This window comes from Grus americana, chromosome 1 (assembly GCF_028858705.1).
Source record: "Grus americana isolate bGruAme1 chromosome 1, bGruAme1.mat, whole genome shotgun sequence".
In the NCBI taxonomy this organism is placed as follows: domain Eukaryota; kingdom Metazoa; phylum Chordata; class Aves; order Gruiformes; family Gruidae; genus Grus; species Grus americana.
In genome coordinates, this window is record NC_072852.1 from 202634317 (window position 1) to 202652450 (window position 18134).

Consider the following 18134-nt stretch of genomic DNA (forward strand, 5'->3'; position numbering starts at 1 on the left):
GGACTTGGGGGTCTTGTTGCCAAGTGGAAACCCAGCTTAGGCACCTAAGAATGAGCTCCATGGAGTGACATTCCTAACTGCAGCGATGGGCTGTTTACTGAAGGTGAAAAAGAAATGTAATACATTAAAGAGACGGGGGAGCATGTAAGAGAAGTAACACTGAAAGATGGTAAAATATCCCAGGGCAGCACTGGCACTGCTCACCGTCCTGAATGAGGGAAGGATGAAGACGAGCTCCTGGGAAAACAGACATACACAGTAGAACAAAATAGACGCCATCCTTCACGCTCAGTGTCCCAATCTGTTCAGACTGTAATACGTTACTTTACAAAAAACAAGACAGGCTTTTTTTCTTTTTTTTTTCTTCTTTAAAAAAAACCCCAAAACAACACCCAACAACAGAACAGAAGTTTCTTTTGAAATTCAGCTGTAAAAAGAAGTTTGAGAGGGAGCTCACAGCTTTACTCAAAGAGGAGAAAAACCAGACAGCTCACCATACCAGCCACAGAAACACAGACAGTTCACAGTAACTCATGAGTGAGCTAAACATGCCAGCAAAACAAGGATATAAAGTAAATGCGGTCACAGTGACCCCAGCACACTTGGTAGTCATTGTGCCTTAGGGGTAAGTGTCATCTTATTTTCACCGTTGCCTGCGCTGCCAGGCTCTGTATAAGAACTGGTCTCCCTCAGCCTAGATTATAGTCAGTGGAAAGATACAGGCTCTTGCTCCTGTGATTCAGTGGTTTGATGTTTTAATGTCTACTTTAAGATGAAGTCATTCAGTCTCATTGATTATTTTCCTTCAGTAACTATAAAGAGCGTCTAGAGTATTTGAGGTAAGAAATTAATATCTATATTGTTGATACCTCAACTGAAGCTAACACCTGCTTTGCTACTTCGTAGATGTCTACATCATATAGGATGAGTATCACCTCGGTAGTGCTTTTTGTTTGTCCTTTGCTGCAGTTTTTGAGGGTTGGCCATTGTTTGGCAGTGTTAGGCTCCACTCTGTGCCCACACTCCTCTTTGTGATGGCCTGGACCCCTTGGGGCTGAGAGAAGCACCAGCCACGGAGTCCTTGATGAAATTTAAGCCATCTGAACATGACTGCTCATGGGCATGGCAAAATCATGAGGGCATCAGAAGCTATGATTAATCCAAGTTTGATATGATTTGAAGTCTAGGCTCTGGCATGGAGCTGTTACACTGGTGGCCATGCTTTGCACTTGGAGACCACTGCAGCGTCCAGCATGGCCAAGGAGAGTGACCATCGCAGAAGAAAAGACTTGCTACAACTTCACACCCACAGACATGCCTTCTCCTGTCGACATTTGGTTTTTATTCAAACGGTGCCTGCTGCCTTTCCCTGGCGTGCCACTGAAAGGCTGGCTGATCAAAACCTAGGTACCAACACACCGTTTCTATCACGTCGGTCTGAAAGATGGTCATTCGTAGTTTCCTGCTCCCTAGTATCTCATCCCTTGAACTATCCGGAGGACAAACCCTATCACTAAATGGTTCCCTAATCTCTCAGAAAGGGTTTTGCTGACTAGCTCTATAATGCCCAGTGAATAATGATGACAATACTTTGACAGCTTTGAGCCCTTCCTATCTAAGGACTTAAAAGCACTTCACAAACGTGCAGGGACTCCGTCTGTCTCTGATAAGGTCCTGCATCCTGCGGTAAGAAATGAACCACCTTATTCTATTTTGTAGGTGACATCCCTCATGATCAGAAAACAACTCAAGCTCTGTCATTATTATAAGAACGTTTGTTGTTTTATTCTTTTTGGTGGGTACAAAAACCACAGTTTCTTACACAGAACAAGATTATAAATAATATCTGCAACATGAGTGACCCGTAGTCTCTTTTGATTCTACACTGCAGACTGATGACATACTCTAAACATTTTATCATTTTGTTTCTCGTATTAGACAGATGCAAATCTGTGGAACACGGAATGATGGAACAGAATGAAGGTAACAGCAAACAAGAGGATGACCAACAACTTTTATAAAAAAAAATCTCTGAATTTTATTACAGTGATGGCATTTTATATCAATTATTGCAATGAATTGTTCCCTAAGATGGTTAGAAAAAAGAATTGTGTTGTCCTCTACCGAATTTACATCAGTTAAAAAGCAAGCATGTTTCAATATTCCTCTTTTTTCAAAGAAAATGTAAATAATTTCTTTATTTTTCACAGGATTTACATATTTATTATTTTCTTATCACAGTTTAGTGATTCATTTCTACAGCTGAACAGCTGAGTATTCTTCCATTGTATATATTGATGTTCTGGAGACACAGGTTAGCATGTTCATTGACTTCTATAGCTATTTTTCTCTCTTTGTCAAGACAAAGACCAAAATGTTGTCCTTTCTGAGCATGTTCTTCACAGTTTAATGCGCTAAATTGGCAAGTCTTATTAGTTTTAAGTCCACTCAAGTGAAATTTGTTGCTGTTAATACACCCTTCCCAGCCCCCTCCCCCCAACAAAACTAAATTATGAATTTTCCTGATATAAAATCTGAGTTTGGGTTTCCGAGCTGAGCTCATGCACACGTTGTTGCTGATGATGTCTGGCGCATTTGGACGTACTTCCCTTTCTCAGCCAAATTACTAGTTCATCAATGACACTCCCATGTCGTTACAGTCTGTGCTGTGTTCCCATCAGTCACCAACACAGTTTGATTAAGGCACTCAATTATTTTTTTGGTTTTTATGGTAGGTCCGATGCAATTACAGCCAATCCTGAACTTTGTCTAATTGCAGTTCCAGTATGCATGGCCTTCGGGCAGTCGGGAGTCAATACGCGTCCGTTTTCTCCCACACTCCCTGTGATGGATAATCTGGCTTTGTTTCTTATGGCTTCAGAAAAGGTAAGCTAGGTTTGGGGAAAAAAAAAAAAAAAGAGAAAACAGGAAAGTGTTACAATGTTTCTGTCCTTCAACAAAGCAGGACACAGCAAACACCGAAATATTAATTTTAGACATCTGCATTTTTTCATGTTAACATTAAATATAATAATAGTAATCATCATGAATAAAATACATAGCATTTAAGTCTAATAGGGGAAAAAATACTAGTAATTCTGAGGGTAAATTTAATTACAATAAATTATTATTGATTTAAATGTAAAATCCAAATTTGATCAAGAAATTAACAGAATAGGCAATACCTTCATCTAAACTGCTTCAAACTACATTTATATACAGTGAAATGAGAATCAAGACCTTTTATGAACCTGAAATCATTAGCATCTGTGAATAAAGTCATGCACAGCTGGTTATAGGCTTAGACTTTCAACTAGGAATGTAAAGATAAAATATAACTACTGAAAATTGTTTCTAAATTGCAATAACTGTATCTTTGTGATAAATCCATGGATCACATCTAAAGAAATTATTACTCCTTTTCACAATGAACGTATGTTGTATCAGTAAACCTGAGAACTGTCCTTGAAAATTGTTTCTAAATTGCAATAGCTGTATCTTTGTGATAATTCCATGGATCACATCTAAAGACATTATTACTCCTTTTCACAATGAACGTATGTTGTATCAGTAAACCTGAGAACTGTCCTCAAATCTCTTTTCATATATATATTTTTCTACAATTAGAGAAGGTGGGAACTTTCAAAGGAAATGTAGTTTAGTGAGAGAAAATACAATTTTCTATAGTTTTCTACGTTAGGTGTAAATTTTCCACCAGAAGGTTTAAATTTTTGTTACCTCAAAATCTTTACTTTCAGGTAAATCAGAACAAAATGTCTTGTTTAGAGACTAATTGACTCAAGCAAAAAATTGGATTTGTTAAAAACCCTGCACATTTGTAGTTATGCCATCTAACTTTAGTCATCCAAAAATCAGTGACCTAGTCTAAAAGAGCTCTCTCATGTGATGATAGAAAAAGCCAAGATGACTAGTTTAGACTAAATGATTTCCAGATGACTAAAATTAGGGGAGGTGTCTAAGGTCAACCAATGAAGCTGGGACAACTGGAACAGTAGGCACCCAAACTACGCTATGTTGAAACAGATTTCAAAGATACCGTATTAAGATATTAATTAGTGGGGAAATCTGATTTCTAGTTGGCAGAAGCTATAGTCTGTGCAACTAACTCATGTAATTGGTGTGCAGGGATGCAATCTGAAATACCAATTGGAAAGATAGGAGCGTGCATTCACATAGGAGCAAAGGGATGACAAACACCATAAAATCATTTTATTTGCCTTATTACTGATCTCTGCATTTAAAACTTTGTCCCTCTGAGCCCGGTTTCTCCTTCCGAGGTAGCAGTGAAATCCTGAGCTGCTGTTTAATATGCTGAAGTTGATTTTACATATATGAGTGTGTATGTATAGGGATGAGGGAGATTCCTTAAAACTCCCAAAGGTTTCCACTGCTTCTGGGTGCACTTCTATGAAAACGCACCAGCCTAATATTGCATTGCTATCAGTAGCTCCTTCAAAAAAGAGTTCTCCAAAGTACAGCTGCTGTTGTGGCGCAGCTGGAGCTCGGATATAAAAGCAACTTTCCAAATCAATTACCCTAAAGCCCTCAGCCCTGTCATGCAGCCGAATTCAGGAAAAGGTCTCAGCTTACAGAGGGCATTACAACATTCCCCTTATGCTGAAAAACCTTGGCTTTGACAATCATCAACCGCAATGCCTGAAGCCACCCTCTGAAAAGTTTCCCAGCTGCCACGGTACTCTGTGACAGGGATTGTTACCAAACATATCTTGGACTAATTCAACAGCTAGATATAAAAAGAGAGACAGAGGTAATGATGGAGTGGGGACCTGGGCCTGTACAGTACCAAAAACCTCAACTACTCCCCAGCAGCAAATAAAAATCTATGCATTCGCAAAGCGCAGACACAATGCAATGTGGTGGAGCTCCACTCAGTGCGTGTCCAGAGTCCCATTGCAAATGGATGTCGAGGACTGATAACTGCCTGCAGAAATGCACAGAACATGTTTTGGTCAATGGCAAGAAAAAACAAAGATGCTTTAGCCAGGAGTTTTGGGGAGGGATGAGCGTCCAAACCAGATTCAAATGCAAACTTGGGTGGAAAACGGTCAGCTTACTCCAGATACGCTAGATTTCCCAGAAAGTTGTCATGATGTACCAGCATCTCTCCATCACTTTGATCAGCTCTCTGTTCATGGCCATTCAGGGTTTGCCACTGGGAAATCTGAGAGAGAGCTCAGATTTATACGGGATATATGAGTTGTGCATAACTGGTTTTGCAGCTCAGTCTATATAACTTTCTGGCCATTGACAACACACTCAGGACAGAAAGACAGTAAAAATGGATCCATCAAAAAAAAAAATCAAATCAGAATAACGAACAATTTCTCAGCAGCCTTCCACAGAATAACAGAAAAAGCTGCAATAAAACAACTCCTGTCTTCTCATGGTGGAGATTAACAACTCAGCAACACAGCACGGAAACAACCCAGACAGTTAACAAAGCCACGAGGAGCAGGTCAAACTCGGGAAGGTGCCATAAAGCCAAGTAACCAGGTAAGCTTTTGTGTTGTATTTTAAACTGCGCTATAGGTAATCAGCCAGGATAATACTCTGCTTAACTGTGCTGTTACAATTTCAGCTTTATGGCCTGGCTGCAAAAAGTTTCTGGAGAGGCTGGGATGAGAGGGAAAAGTCTTAGTATTTACTGTGAATAATACCCAAATTGTTGAAGTCTCTGTGTGGTAAGTATATGCAGTTAATAGCAAAAATGAATTTTCAAATTTGTCATTAGTTTTGAATAAATTAGTTGTGGGATTAATCATTTGAAAACACTGACTGCCCTGTTCCTATTGGGAAATGGGAATTGAGGAAACTGATATCCTCAGTCTATATCATACAAATATCCTAGCCTGTGTGGGTTCTTTTGTTGTTCAGGCTCCTCTAGTACCTGGGTCACACAAAGGTGTCCTTGGCAAAAATATTTAAGAGGAACTTTTAATGAATTTTCCTATCTTGAATATGAAATTGGAACTATAGGAGTCAAAATAAGTGCATTACACATTTACTGAGCCATCCTGTAGCACTTCACCTTTTTTGTAATTATTTTCATGGTTTTTTCATTACTTTTTGTAATTTTGTAATTAATTTCATAAACAACAGCATAGGATGGGAGAGCAAGAGAAGGCAGCTGAGCTGGGAGCTGGCTCATGAGCTCCATGGCCCACTGAGAGTGGCCGTGGAGAGGCGGTGGTGGTGGCTGGCTGGATACGGGGACCGTCCCTTCAAAAGCCTCTGGGCTCGGGGTGAGGAACTCAGCTGGGCTTTTCCCTAGAGCAGCTGGAGAGGAGGCTGCTAGGCTCCGCACTGTTCTCAGGGCATCAGCTCAACTAGTGTACCAAGGGCTTACTGGTGATACACAGAAATTGAAAACTGCCACCCAGGGGAAGAGGAAGGGATTGTCCCCTCCTTACAGCACACTTCCTTCCCTGCCTTCGGCAGATGCAATAGCCTGTCATCCCTTCTGAATGTCTTTATCCCACACGTACAGACCCATCCTTTATCATATAGACTAGTCCATGCATACAGACTAGCCCTACATTTTCATTTTCTTTTGCCTCACAGGCAGGTGAATTTCCCTGAGGCAACTCATTTTTGACTGGATTAAACTAAAAGAAAAAACATGGTAATGAATATTGATTGTCAAGCGGGTTATTTAAGCTATTTTATATTAGTTTTAAACCTATAGTATTAAAACTATTGGATGTTAGCTTAAAAAGTCAGCGTGTTGGTTACTGATGTGGGTTAGAACTGCCAAGCATCTTTCCATATTAGCAAGTTTTAGTCCCAACACGATCCCTTTACTCCTTGGATAACTAAACCTGTCGAAGGTTTCAAAATGCGTAAGACAGACGTATTTCTGCAGAAATACGTGTAACCAGCATTGTGGGCTGCGTACTGCTGCCAGCTAGCAGGGGTTTATGACCAGCACATGTGTGAACAGACGCATGGTCACCCTGTGCAGAGCATGGCCCAGAGGTAACCCCTCACTGCCTGCCGCGCCAGCGGTGCCCAAGTGCTGCCGGGAGAGCATGACTCGACCATGGCAGTCTTCCACATACAAGCATAAGTGTTTTTATAAGAAGTTCACATGCTGAAATTTCTCAGATAAGCATTACAACAAATAAGTAGAACGAAGAATTTCAGACATCTACAAATATTTGCTCAAAATCCTAGTTATCTTTTTTTTTGTTAATTTTTAACTGTCTGCACCCTAAAATGTTTTTAAGAGATTATCAGAAGTTTTGCCTGACCCAAACATGAATTTTCAATAAAATAAAATGCAATGTGGGCATTTTTAATATACTTTTTACTATAAGAATTCATCTCTGTGTTGCAACAAGTCCCACTAAAATCCAAACTTTAGACAAAGGTACTTACCATATTTCCTTAAAAATAAAAATCAGTTAGCACTGATTTTTATTTCAAGAAAACAGTAAGGCTAAAATAAATTCTGCAAGTACCATGATAGTGTTTGTTGCACTGGAATCACAGAGCTGGGTGGGAACTCAGGGGATGGTCAAGTCATGCCATGGTTAGCATGCTAAGCCAGTTTGGGTCAGGTCAGATTTTGAATTAAAGCTTTGCGGTTTTGTTTGCTTTCTTTAAGACTATGTTTTGGGTGCATCGCACCCTGTAAATTTGGTAAGGAATATGTTTTCTGGGACTCTTACTTTTATACCAGCTTGGGGACACCCTCAGTTGTGGGCACATCACCAAAGAATTGAAAGGAAAAAGATCTCATTTGCATTTTCCGCAATTACTTGTGCAGGATTATTTCTTTATAAGAACCTTATTACTGACAGCAGGCAGTGAACTTGGGAGATTAATATTAGTACCTGGAAGTCCTGATTCCTGGTTCACAGTAATGAACACTGGCCTAAACTTTTGGAGTCCCCCTGACACCTACTGTGCCTCACATTTTCACTAGTGAACAAAGTGCACAGCTAAGACTTTTTTTTTTCTTTTTTTTTACATGGGGAAATTAGGCAGCTCTGTTACAATTCAAATACACCCAGTGTCATGACTTCTACAACAGGGAACAAAAGAAAAGTACACAGCGACAATATGTTTGGGATAGTTTCCCAGCCAGCGTACGCCAAGCCCCCTCCCTCGCCCCCCGAGAACCCACCTATTCCTTGCAGCGCTCCAGCTATCATGCTCAAACACCATTCTCTGCTCACTCTGTGTTTGCTCTGTACTGTATGGTTCGGTATTGTACCGGCTGTGCCTTTAGACTGTAAGCTCCTCGGGACAGGGACCTGTTATGTGTTTGGCACACTTCACCTATTGTACAGCGCCGGGTACTCCAGCGCTATATAAATAATAAATAAAAAATAATAATTGTATCTCCAGTTGTTTCCTCCAAAATTTTTTTCTAGGTGGCAACATAAAAATTATATTCTTCATCTACTTTCCCTAAATTTTTGTTTCTTACTTCCACTGAAGGGATGGCTCAGTGATTTCAGGAAAGCTCAAGCTTTTAGTTAACAGAGGAGATGTGTGGCTTGCTATTTGCAAGGGCAAGGGAGCTCTAGGTAGCACGAAAGGGCAGGATCCTAGCTGCACCTTCACTTATAAAGCAGCCAGTAGAGCTTGGGAGCTATGTAAAAGTTATATTTAGAAGCATAATTTGCTGCTACGTGCCATTTCCAAAGGTCAGAGTGTTGATTTGACTAATGATTAGTTGGAAAGATACTGCACGGATGAGAACAAGTGCATTGCTAAACCATCCCTGCATGTCTACTCAGGGGAGCTACGCAGGATGCAGCTCAGCAACATCAGCGGTTCAGGCTCCGACATCACTGCGTGAACATCTAGAATACACTACTCCCGAGCTAGATAAGGGGGTGCGTTACTGAAAGCTGAGGATGATAATCAAGGTCTGTTCACTGGTTAGTGACTTTTTGTGGTTATTATAGTGGGCAAAGGTTGACCTGACGTGGGATATTGTGAAAAAAATGCCACACAATTAGCATAAAACACGTATCAAAGGGAGGGTGAAGGAATAGGTGGGGAGGAGGGACAGAAGGGAAAACAACATTTAGACTTCTTGTAACAGTGCCTTGTCTTCCGTCAGGTTAACTATGGTTCAGTGATGTTGCCTATCCTAAATCTTGATTGTAACAAAGTCCCAGTTAGGGCCAACATCAAATAATAAAGGCTTACAGCAATTTATCACTAGTAGAGTGCAAACCTTTAGGAAAGTAGACTGGCCAATCAAGTAATTAAACACTGGCCCTCTGAACATATATTTTATGATTTCAAATAGTTTTCATCTCCCAACTGAATCAACAACATTGAGTTGTTAAAAATGTATTTTTTATGTTAAAAATTCCTTGCAATGCAGATGTCTATTAGCAACATAGAATAGTATACTGTACATCTGCAGCCAGAAAAACTGAACCACTTTGCACTGAAGTTTTTCAAAATATAAAGCTCTGTTCAGAAGCAAGCACCACTAGACAGACATTTCACAACACTGCGTTACAAGATGCATCACCCACTCACTGTAGTAGGCCCTAAGTCCTACCCCTAAATTTTAATACTTTCGGTTCCATATACGTTGTAACCTTCTCTATAAGTTGCTAAATTCTGGGTATTCTGCGAGGAAGTTGGGTTAAAAGTCTGTGCACTCTTTGCCACCTTCATTCGTTTCGCCTCTGCCCTGGACTTGTAACAGAACTCTATCAAAGCCACCAGCATTGCCAAGCCCAAGCCTCCAACCAGAATGTAGAAGACTCCAGCAACGTTGCTGAGACTCAAGGCACTCGTCTTGTCCTGGGGAAACAGAAGCGACACAGTTAACCCCGGAAACCAGACCCCAGGAGCACAAGCTACACGTTAAAACATTGGAAATAGAAATAAATAACGTTTAGCTGAAACTAAATGACAGTCACTTACATACTTCTCACAACATTTGACCTATCTGGATCTATACAATGTATTTTAAGTGCCTAATTTTCCTGGTCGGCATAAAAAATATAAGCATATTGCCAACATATCAGGATATCATTGCTTGCTTATGGCAAACCATTACTTCCACTAAGTGGAGAATTAAACAATGACGTGTCTAGCTCTCTTTAGGGGACAGTTTAGCGCTGATACAAAACTACATGTACGTAAAGCTCTTTAAAAGCTTTGAAATCCAGAAATCCATTTACATCAGACAAGACTCTGCTTGATCTTTACAAAAACAGTAATTGTACTTGTGGTAGGCATTGCTGTTAATTTAAAAGATCCAGACTGAGTTTCTGATACTTAAATGACAGGTGAAAATAACATGTGAGGCTTAAGTTACTTCTTTGAACAAACACTTCCTTTGAAAGTGCACACTGTACCATACACATCGTGATATATTGCCTCTTACCGATTATTGTATTTTGTTTCTATTTTATTATAGATACAGCTCTGGAACATGCCCATGGACTACTAAGGCTCAGTAATAGTATAATTTTAAATAGCAATTTATGAAATCTTACACATTATTCATAATTTACACAACAGTGAGAACTTTAGCAAATTATTAAATATACATCATTTTATAAACAATCACCTTCTTGGACGTACTGTAGTAAATAACTATTCTACAATTCTCTATACTTCACTGCTTAGTTATGTTATCATATTTTTTCATTTGAAATCCATGTGCATTTCTGCACAGTTCTCAAGGAACTCTCTCAGGATTGACTTCCATATACTACATCATGCGCCTTAAGATACTTAATAAAGCTTTATTCTTATGCAGACTATATAATTTTTACCTAAAGTAAGGAGAGTACTTAACTTCCGATTGTAATCTCTATGAAATTTTAACTTATGAAGAATGCAAAACATTTAGATGTTTAATTTAAAGAGGCACTATTTGTTGTGTAATCGGTAGATTAGCACAGTAACAATTCCCATGGAGGTACCGAGGTGTTTGGGGCTTACAGCCGGGATCTTCTGTCTCTTTTTAGCTGGCTAAGAGGACTGAGTACCTTGGGGGTGGCCGTGCTCCTCTGGTGGCAATGGCTAAGACGGCGCTGGCAAACGAGGAGGAGGCAGGGCTGAGCAAGACCTGACCAAACGTACGTGGCGGGTTGAGGCTTCCTCAGCGGTCATTTACAGGTCCCCTGCCATCCTCTTAACTGCTTTTCACTCCTTTCTCCAAAGCACTTGCCAGAAGAAGCGAACGTGCTGGAAGTTTGTTTGGCAGGTTAACTTTACCGGCAGTAAAGCCGGGCAGCTCTGGGGGCACGCAGGCAGCGAGCGGTTGCTGCGCGTCATGCGTTCCCTCCGGCCCCGACAGCGCAGGCTGGCACAGAGACAGGCACCGTGAAGAAGCTTCAGGGTCCCCGGACACAGGGCTGGCGCTGGCTGCCGTGCTTCCCAGCCATCAGAAAACACCCGCTCTGTGGTCGTCCCCAAACGGAGGGAAGTAGAGAAGGCTCCACTCCCTGGGGCTGTCAGGATTACTCTTTGGGAGTGGACTAGGGGAAACACTGGAAGCTGTAAAAAGCTATTAATCATCAAAGATTTCCACTTCAAAGCTCAAGTTAAGTCTTGGCTCCTCAAGGAGTCAGGGACCTTCCCAGAGGGAGCCAGGCACGGCCACGCTGAGCAGTGATGAAAGGCAACCCTTCCCGCTAGCATTGCCCCTTTTCAGAAAACCGCCGAGGGAGGCCGGCTCCAAAAGGAGAAGGCACGAATGGACATTTCCTAAGTAGTCAGCAAGGAAAGCCCACCCCTTCTAGGCAGGAAGGAAACGTCTAACCCAACCTGCCTCCCCCAAACCCAAAAAACTGCCTTGTAACTTTTCAACAGATGCCCTGAATAGGTAGGACAATGTTTGGTGATTTGTATTACTGAAGACATTAAAAAAGCAATAGTGCTTCTTTAAATTAAAGTGGTAGCCCCGTCAAGATGGGGGAAAGCTGATTCGTTCTGTGTCTACAGCTGCTTAATTTACTTCTAAGTCATTTTGCTTATTACTTCCTTTACTGCTTTGTGAACACGATAGTAGGTCCCGAACTGCAGCGACTGACCTTACTTCCAGAGTCCTTGGGTCCACATTCACCTTTATCGTACCACCATTTGTTTTTCAGCTTGTCTAAGACGCCTGCCTCACTGAGTTTCAAAACGGCAAGGTTTACAGGAGTTCTTCACGTGGAAAATAACATAAATAACATTATATATGTTATTTTATGTTATTCAAGTAAAACTACATAGAATCGCATTGCAAAGTGACAGAGCAGAGGCCACAGTGGGTGCTATGTCATGTACTGTTGGCCCAGGTTTAGAGACAGACATACGACCGGGACCTGCTCCATCGCTTTAGGTAACAGGCACATACTGCTGGGGAAGATTTGTAAATAAATAGTATGCAATTACTGTGAACCCAAAACTATTGGCTTAGACATATTAACAACATACTCTTCAGAGACATACATAATACAACTGGATATACGACTTACGAAACATATTCATTTGTGTTCCTTGCTTTCAATCTATTTTTGGCTTGTAAGCATACAAACCAAAATATAACTTGGCTATAGCTATTTCATTTACTGCCCTCAAAATTATCGTGGCAAGAGAAAGGAGCTGCTTCGTGCAGTTTGCTGCCCACAACCCCCTGGCACAGACCTGTGCACCCCGTGCAGAGCGCCGCGGGCATCAGGAGATCTGCGTGCAGAGAGCTCGGGGGGAGAGCTGCGATGCCTTTGTCCTCAGCTAAGAAGAACCGGACAGTCAATCTTTCATTTTCCTTTCCTGTTTCAGCATTATTTTCAAATTCAAAGTTTTTCCTTAAATCTCACTTATTCAAATAAGTCTTTCAGGGGTCCCAGGCTGATGATAAATTACCACTCGGAATATCTTACTTGTGGGATTTGCTGTGGGTGACGCAATGGAGTTTAATATTGAGATGAAACCTAATCTGATGTCTCAAAGTCATGAACCACTGTGGTTTTACACTGAAGTGACTTAAACTCAGTGAGTATTCTCAGAGTATTATGGTAATGCCCCACTTCATGCAGTTGTACCAGTTTATTTTCTGAAAACCAATGAAATGATTAACAGACGTATTTTATGTCCGCTTCGAGTCATTGACTGTCCAATTCTTAATGTGGCAGGCATATAGATATCTATTTACGTGCAGGTGTGGATGAAAATACAATATATTTCAGAGAAGGAGGTAGATAAACAGAAATGGCATGTGACAGATTGCATTCTGGTGATGTTCTACAACATAGGAACTGATCCTGTGTGTGCCAGTGGATTTCTATGGGAAAATTAATCTCTCATAATACACCATAATCCATACATTGCTAAAATGGTAACTCATTAATTAAAAGCTTAATAAATAAGTAAATAAGCCAGTGCAAACATCAATTAGTATAGTGTTAACTGAACCTATTAAAATAGTTACTATGAAAGAGAAAAGGGGTTTGTAGTTACACTCTGTAACTGGTTTAAGTGGAAGTCCCAAAATGCTTATGTGTGAACATATTTGTACATGTCTGTGTATATATATTTAATACACAAATAACAGCTCCTGAGCCTCGTATGCTACTCTTTGCTTTGGGGATCCTGTCTTTTCATACATCCTGATTAGTCTCTGTACATATATACATAAAGGGGGATATTCACCTCAATTTTTCCACCCGTAAGTTATGCCCCAAGCTTGGGCTGCCTGTCTAGGCGTCCCTGCAGTTAAGGGAAAAAGATTGGTACCACCACAAGGTGGGCTTAGACACCAGTTTTAACCAAGGATGGAGCATGCTGTCAAGATGCCCGTTGCCCGTCTCTCCTCATTTACTACCGAGGAAGCCTTGGTGAAATGACAGTTTTTGACAGCCACAGCTGGGTGAGAGGATTCCCAGGTACTCTCAATTGATCCCTTTCAGCAGAGGAAATGCTTCATCCACTTTCCAAATCCCACACATTTAATTCATATGGAACACTCTGCTTCTAAACCAGAAAGCGCCTATTTCTTGATCTTTTTCAGTATTCAAACTTAAATTTTGTCTTCGGGCTTCCTGGCAGCAGGTTGTGCAAGTTGATAGTGAAATATGAGAGTCCCACAGCTGTGAAATGAGTGGGTAGCAGTTTGGGATGCTGGCAAGTTGCCTGTCAATATGATCCTCTGTTTGCTTCTAGTACAAGTGCAAAATAATTAATATTATTTGGATAGCCATCATCTGTAACATGTCATGCATTGGCATTGAGCCACATTTTGGTGCTCCCAAATCCCAGCAGTGTAACAGGGCTGGCTATGACACAGACAAGGGACATCCAGGTATGGTTCTCACGTGGAAAATCAGAAGCCTGGGGAGATGATGCAGATTACACTGATTAAAGTGATAATTAGGACTCTATATGAACTATCAAGACCAGCAGCAAGCTGGGACAAGTCAGAAAACAGATGTGTCCCAGTTCTTTGCTTGTTTTTCAGCACTAACAGTTTAGATATATCAAGGCTGATACAGGCAGGGATTTTTTTCTTACTTGCAGCTGTAGTTCTTTTAATGTTATCCTTCCTGCATTGTCTCTGTGAGGAAGCTCTCCGGTTTTCCTATGGGAAAAGCAACCAATTTCACGTTTAAAATTGCCATGCTGTCCTCAACGTATAACTGAACACAATGGCAATGGCCAGCAGAGCTGAGACAATTCCCAGTTTTCACTGAAATATAGCCAGGGATGTGTCCGAGGCCAGGCCCTTGTTTCTCCTCTCTGCTATTGTCCGTTACATCTCCTCCCCTCAGACAGTCCTAGCACCCTGAACTAAATTTAAACATATTTTATGCTTTCAGACGAGGGTTTTTGTCCCACTTTAAATCAGCCAGCTGTGATGGGAAATGTACACAGTCCCACAGGAGAAGCCCAGACTGAGGGGCTGCAGAGTGGAAAAGGAACATTTTTGCTTACGCTTATCAGAATAGCAACATATATACCTGTTTGCAGTCACAGGAAGTGGTTGCAAGTGTAGTGACTTTTCATGTATTTTAGACTTTGTTTTGTTTGGTTTTTCACTTCAATAGGAGATTTTCAACAGCTCCCATGGGAGGTGAATGCCCAAATCCCCTTGGCTTTCAGGGCAAGTTGCATATCTAGGAGTCTTTCCTTTCTTTGAAAATATCCTCTCCAAATAAGCATCGTTTTGACTGTGCCAGTCACAGATACTACAACTTGTTACTACACTGCTTACACAATCGGTTGGTGAATAGTCCCACTGACATTAAAGGGGGCAGGAATTAAAAGTCAGTATTATCTGCTGTACATGAGCAAGAGCAATGCAGTTAAGTCATACATAGAGGATAAATCCGGCATTTAGAATTAAATACCCCATCAAGTTCAGTCTTGTATACTAAATATTACAATGGAAAATTACTATAGATTTTTTTTTTAAGTTGTTTAGTGATTCCTGAATTACTAATTTTGGACTAAATCTTCAACTAGAGTAAACTGGCAGAGTTTGTGAAAATCAGTGTAGTTTTTCCAATGTACAGCTGCTGAGAATCTCCCTTGTTATATATAAACAGGATCCATCTGCCTTTAATACATGAAAAATAATAATTTACCTTTATATATGGATGTGTCCCATGTAGCCACGGTGCAAAACTACTGTGTGTCAGCACGGGAGACCCTGCTCTTCCCCATGTGCTGAAGTCAGTGGTGGTGCAGCCTGACCTGGGCACAGGGACACTGGTTTCCCACCTTTTCATCATGTTCTCGTCCTTTCTACCTCCCTTCTCGGCTTCTCACTCATTTCCTCCTCTCCTGTCATCAATCACTTGCTGTTGGAAGGGCTGGTTTTTAAGAGCCTCAGGCCGGATCTTGTGCCAGCAACATCAGCAAAATCACAGTGCCTTAAAACGGCATTAATGAAGTTCTGAGTTGGTTGTGTTCAGGACAACAAATGCGCAATTATAGCACTTAAATTACAATACCAAGCAATTCTGAAAACAATACAGAATTTTGGTAGACAGGGATTTTAAAAATGTAATCACGAGTACATTTTAGGAACATTTTCATTACCCACTCATGGCTGGCCATTAATTAAGTGTAAGGTCAGTCTCATCTGCTGAATGAAAACCAAGGGCCACTGTGTTCTCCTGAGGGCTGCCAGCAGAGACCAGAGGAGAGCTCCATCAGCACAGCTTCCTTCCACTCACGCTTTTGTAAAAACAATGGAGCAGAGTGGCAGAAACTGTGTTTTAATACCTTCCCATGCATCACATGAACTGATGATGGCATACAATTAAGATCTGAGGTAATACCTTCAAAAGCACTCAAATGACTTGGGAACCTCACTTTTATCTTAAAACACGACTTAGTTACTGAAGCCACCAAACCATGGGTGGTTCACACAGGACAACTCTCTGAACCACCAAACCACGGGTGGTTCACACAGGGCAACTCTCTGAACCATCTTTCTGAATTTTGGAAGATTGTTCCTTAAAGGGAACAATAAATGGGGTGGACAGAGATGACCTTTTATGAGCACAGAATGGAGGTAAGAGGAATCTTGTTTTATAGAGCAACACAAACCTATGGAGAACTGCTGAGCTCTCATGAAACTCCTCAATGTCTATGGTCCTCTGTACTATCATGAAGGGTTATTCTGGGTCTAGGCTCTCATATTCTGACTAGTGAATCTCAAGTAGTAACAGCATAGTTATCAGTTAAGTCTCAGGTGCCGTATTTCTTTCAGGAGAAGAGAGATGTTCTTATTCTCATGACAGTAGGAAGTCCTGTAATTTGGACTGGAGCTGCTAACAAATCTCAGGGTTTGTTGTTTTTAAATTCATACAATGGAAAGGAGTATCAGCTAGAGAAGCTTAAGAGCTTAGTTCAGGACTTGTTGGTAGCTGTCAGGTTTACAACAACAGTGCATTGGTGTCCGGGTTATTCCACTAATGATCACTTGCTAGCATATAAAATTTAAATATTTAGAGCTCCATCAATTCAATAGAAAGGGTCTTATTGAGTTTAATTGATCAGACCCTACAAGACATTTCCTGAACAAGGAAATGGATTTTGTAGATGATAAATGGCTAACTCATACCTTGGGGACTCAGAGTAGCTGTAGTTTAAAAAACAAGACCAGATGCTGCTGCAATGCAGAATTTGAGAAATATGGTAATGCCCGCTCATCTCCACGATGCGCCTGGTCCTACTGAACATGGGCAGTGTGGGCGTATGGCAGACCTGGGGCTTCCCAGGAGCACTGGGCTTGCTCTCTCCATGTACGGTGCTTATGCACAGGTACTGCCTACTCACTCCGCTGTGCCCGGGAAAGCGTGAGGCACGAAACAGGCCTGAGGTAAGATGAATGCTCCTGGCAGGCTGTATATACACACAGGACCACAGGTTGAGCTCCATCATGTTCCCCGTCCTTTGCTAACACTGCCTGACCCATCATATTTTCTACCGCACCCTGAACTGCCTGCATCACCTATTTTTCATTTCCATTGGCAATGTGTTCCTACCTCCCTCCTGCATTCACAGATCCTCCCTGTTCCTCCATGGACTGTACTCCTTGCCTTTCTTTTCTATTTCCATCCCCTCCTCCTTTTTCTGTCACTTTCCATCACACCAAGCTTCCTCCTTCAGCACTTCCAGACATCTCCCTGGGGAAGCCCTTCCCTCTACCATGAGCTGCTCCCCTCTCCCTGCTTTGTGACTCAAAGCACCAGTGGCTGGTAACTGGGGACGTAAGTTAAAAGCATCCTTAGTCTGCTATCTAGCTTTTATCTCACCTTTCAACCACAGCAGGTTTGTGAGGAGTGTATTTTAAGAAAATGGAGGTATTTTAATGATGTGACTCCCTGCCTGTGACATTTAAAAAAATTAAATGAACTCCCCTGCCCCAATAATGGAAAAGTTCAGGCTTGGGTGGAGCATATAATAGTAGCAATGTGGAGATTTACGGTTCACTTTCTTACAAGAAAGTTGGTGTCTGCTCCACTTGCAGGTAAGTTCTGTTAGGTCAAATATGCCTGAGCGCTTGGGAAGAGAAAATAGAGACCATTTCTGAAACTGTGACTGCTGGCGAGCGGAACAGTGGGGGAAAAACAGGTAGAGAGGCAGGGTCGAAGGCAAAGTGAAGAGGA

At 41.3% G+C, this 18134-nt stretch overlaps 1 protein-coding gene across 8 annotated transcripts in view; it reads right to left on the minus strand.

Annotated features, from left to right (window-relative positions):
- Positions 1-2343: 2343 nt before the first annotated feature.
- Positions 2344-18134, minus strand: part of GRIA4 (glutamate ionotropic receptor AMPA type subunit 4) — a 235175-nt gene continuing 219384 nt past the window's right edge. The window contains exons 14-17 of one of the 8 annotated variants that reach the window (XM_054836664.1): positions 12066-12180; positions 9685-9819; positions 8171-8353; positions 2768-2891 (exon numbers count right to left, since the gene is read on the minus strand). In XM_054836664.1, coding sequence (XP_054692639.1) covers positions 8219-8353; positions 9685-9819; positions 12066-12180 — 385 coding nt within the window. In that variant the 3' untranslated portion in view covers positions 2768-2891; positions 8171-8218. Of the gene's footprint in view, positions 2892-8170; positions 8354-9571; positions 9820-12065; positions 12181-18134 lie in introns of all 8 variants that reach the window. The other 7 variants (XM_054836650.1, XM_054836695.1, XM_054836675.1 and 4 more) reach the window with 7 other exon arrangements.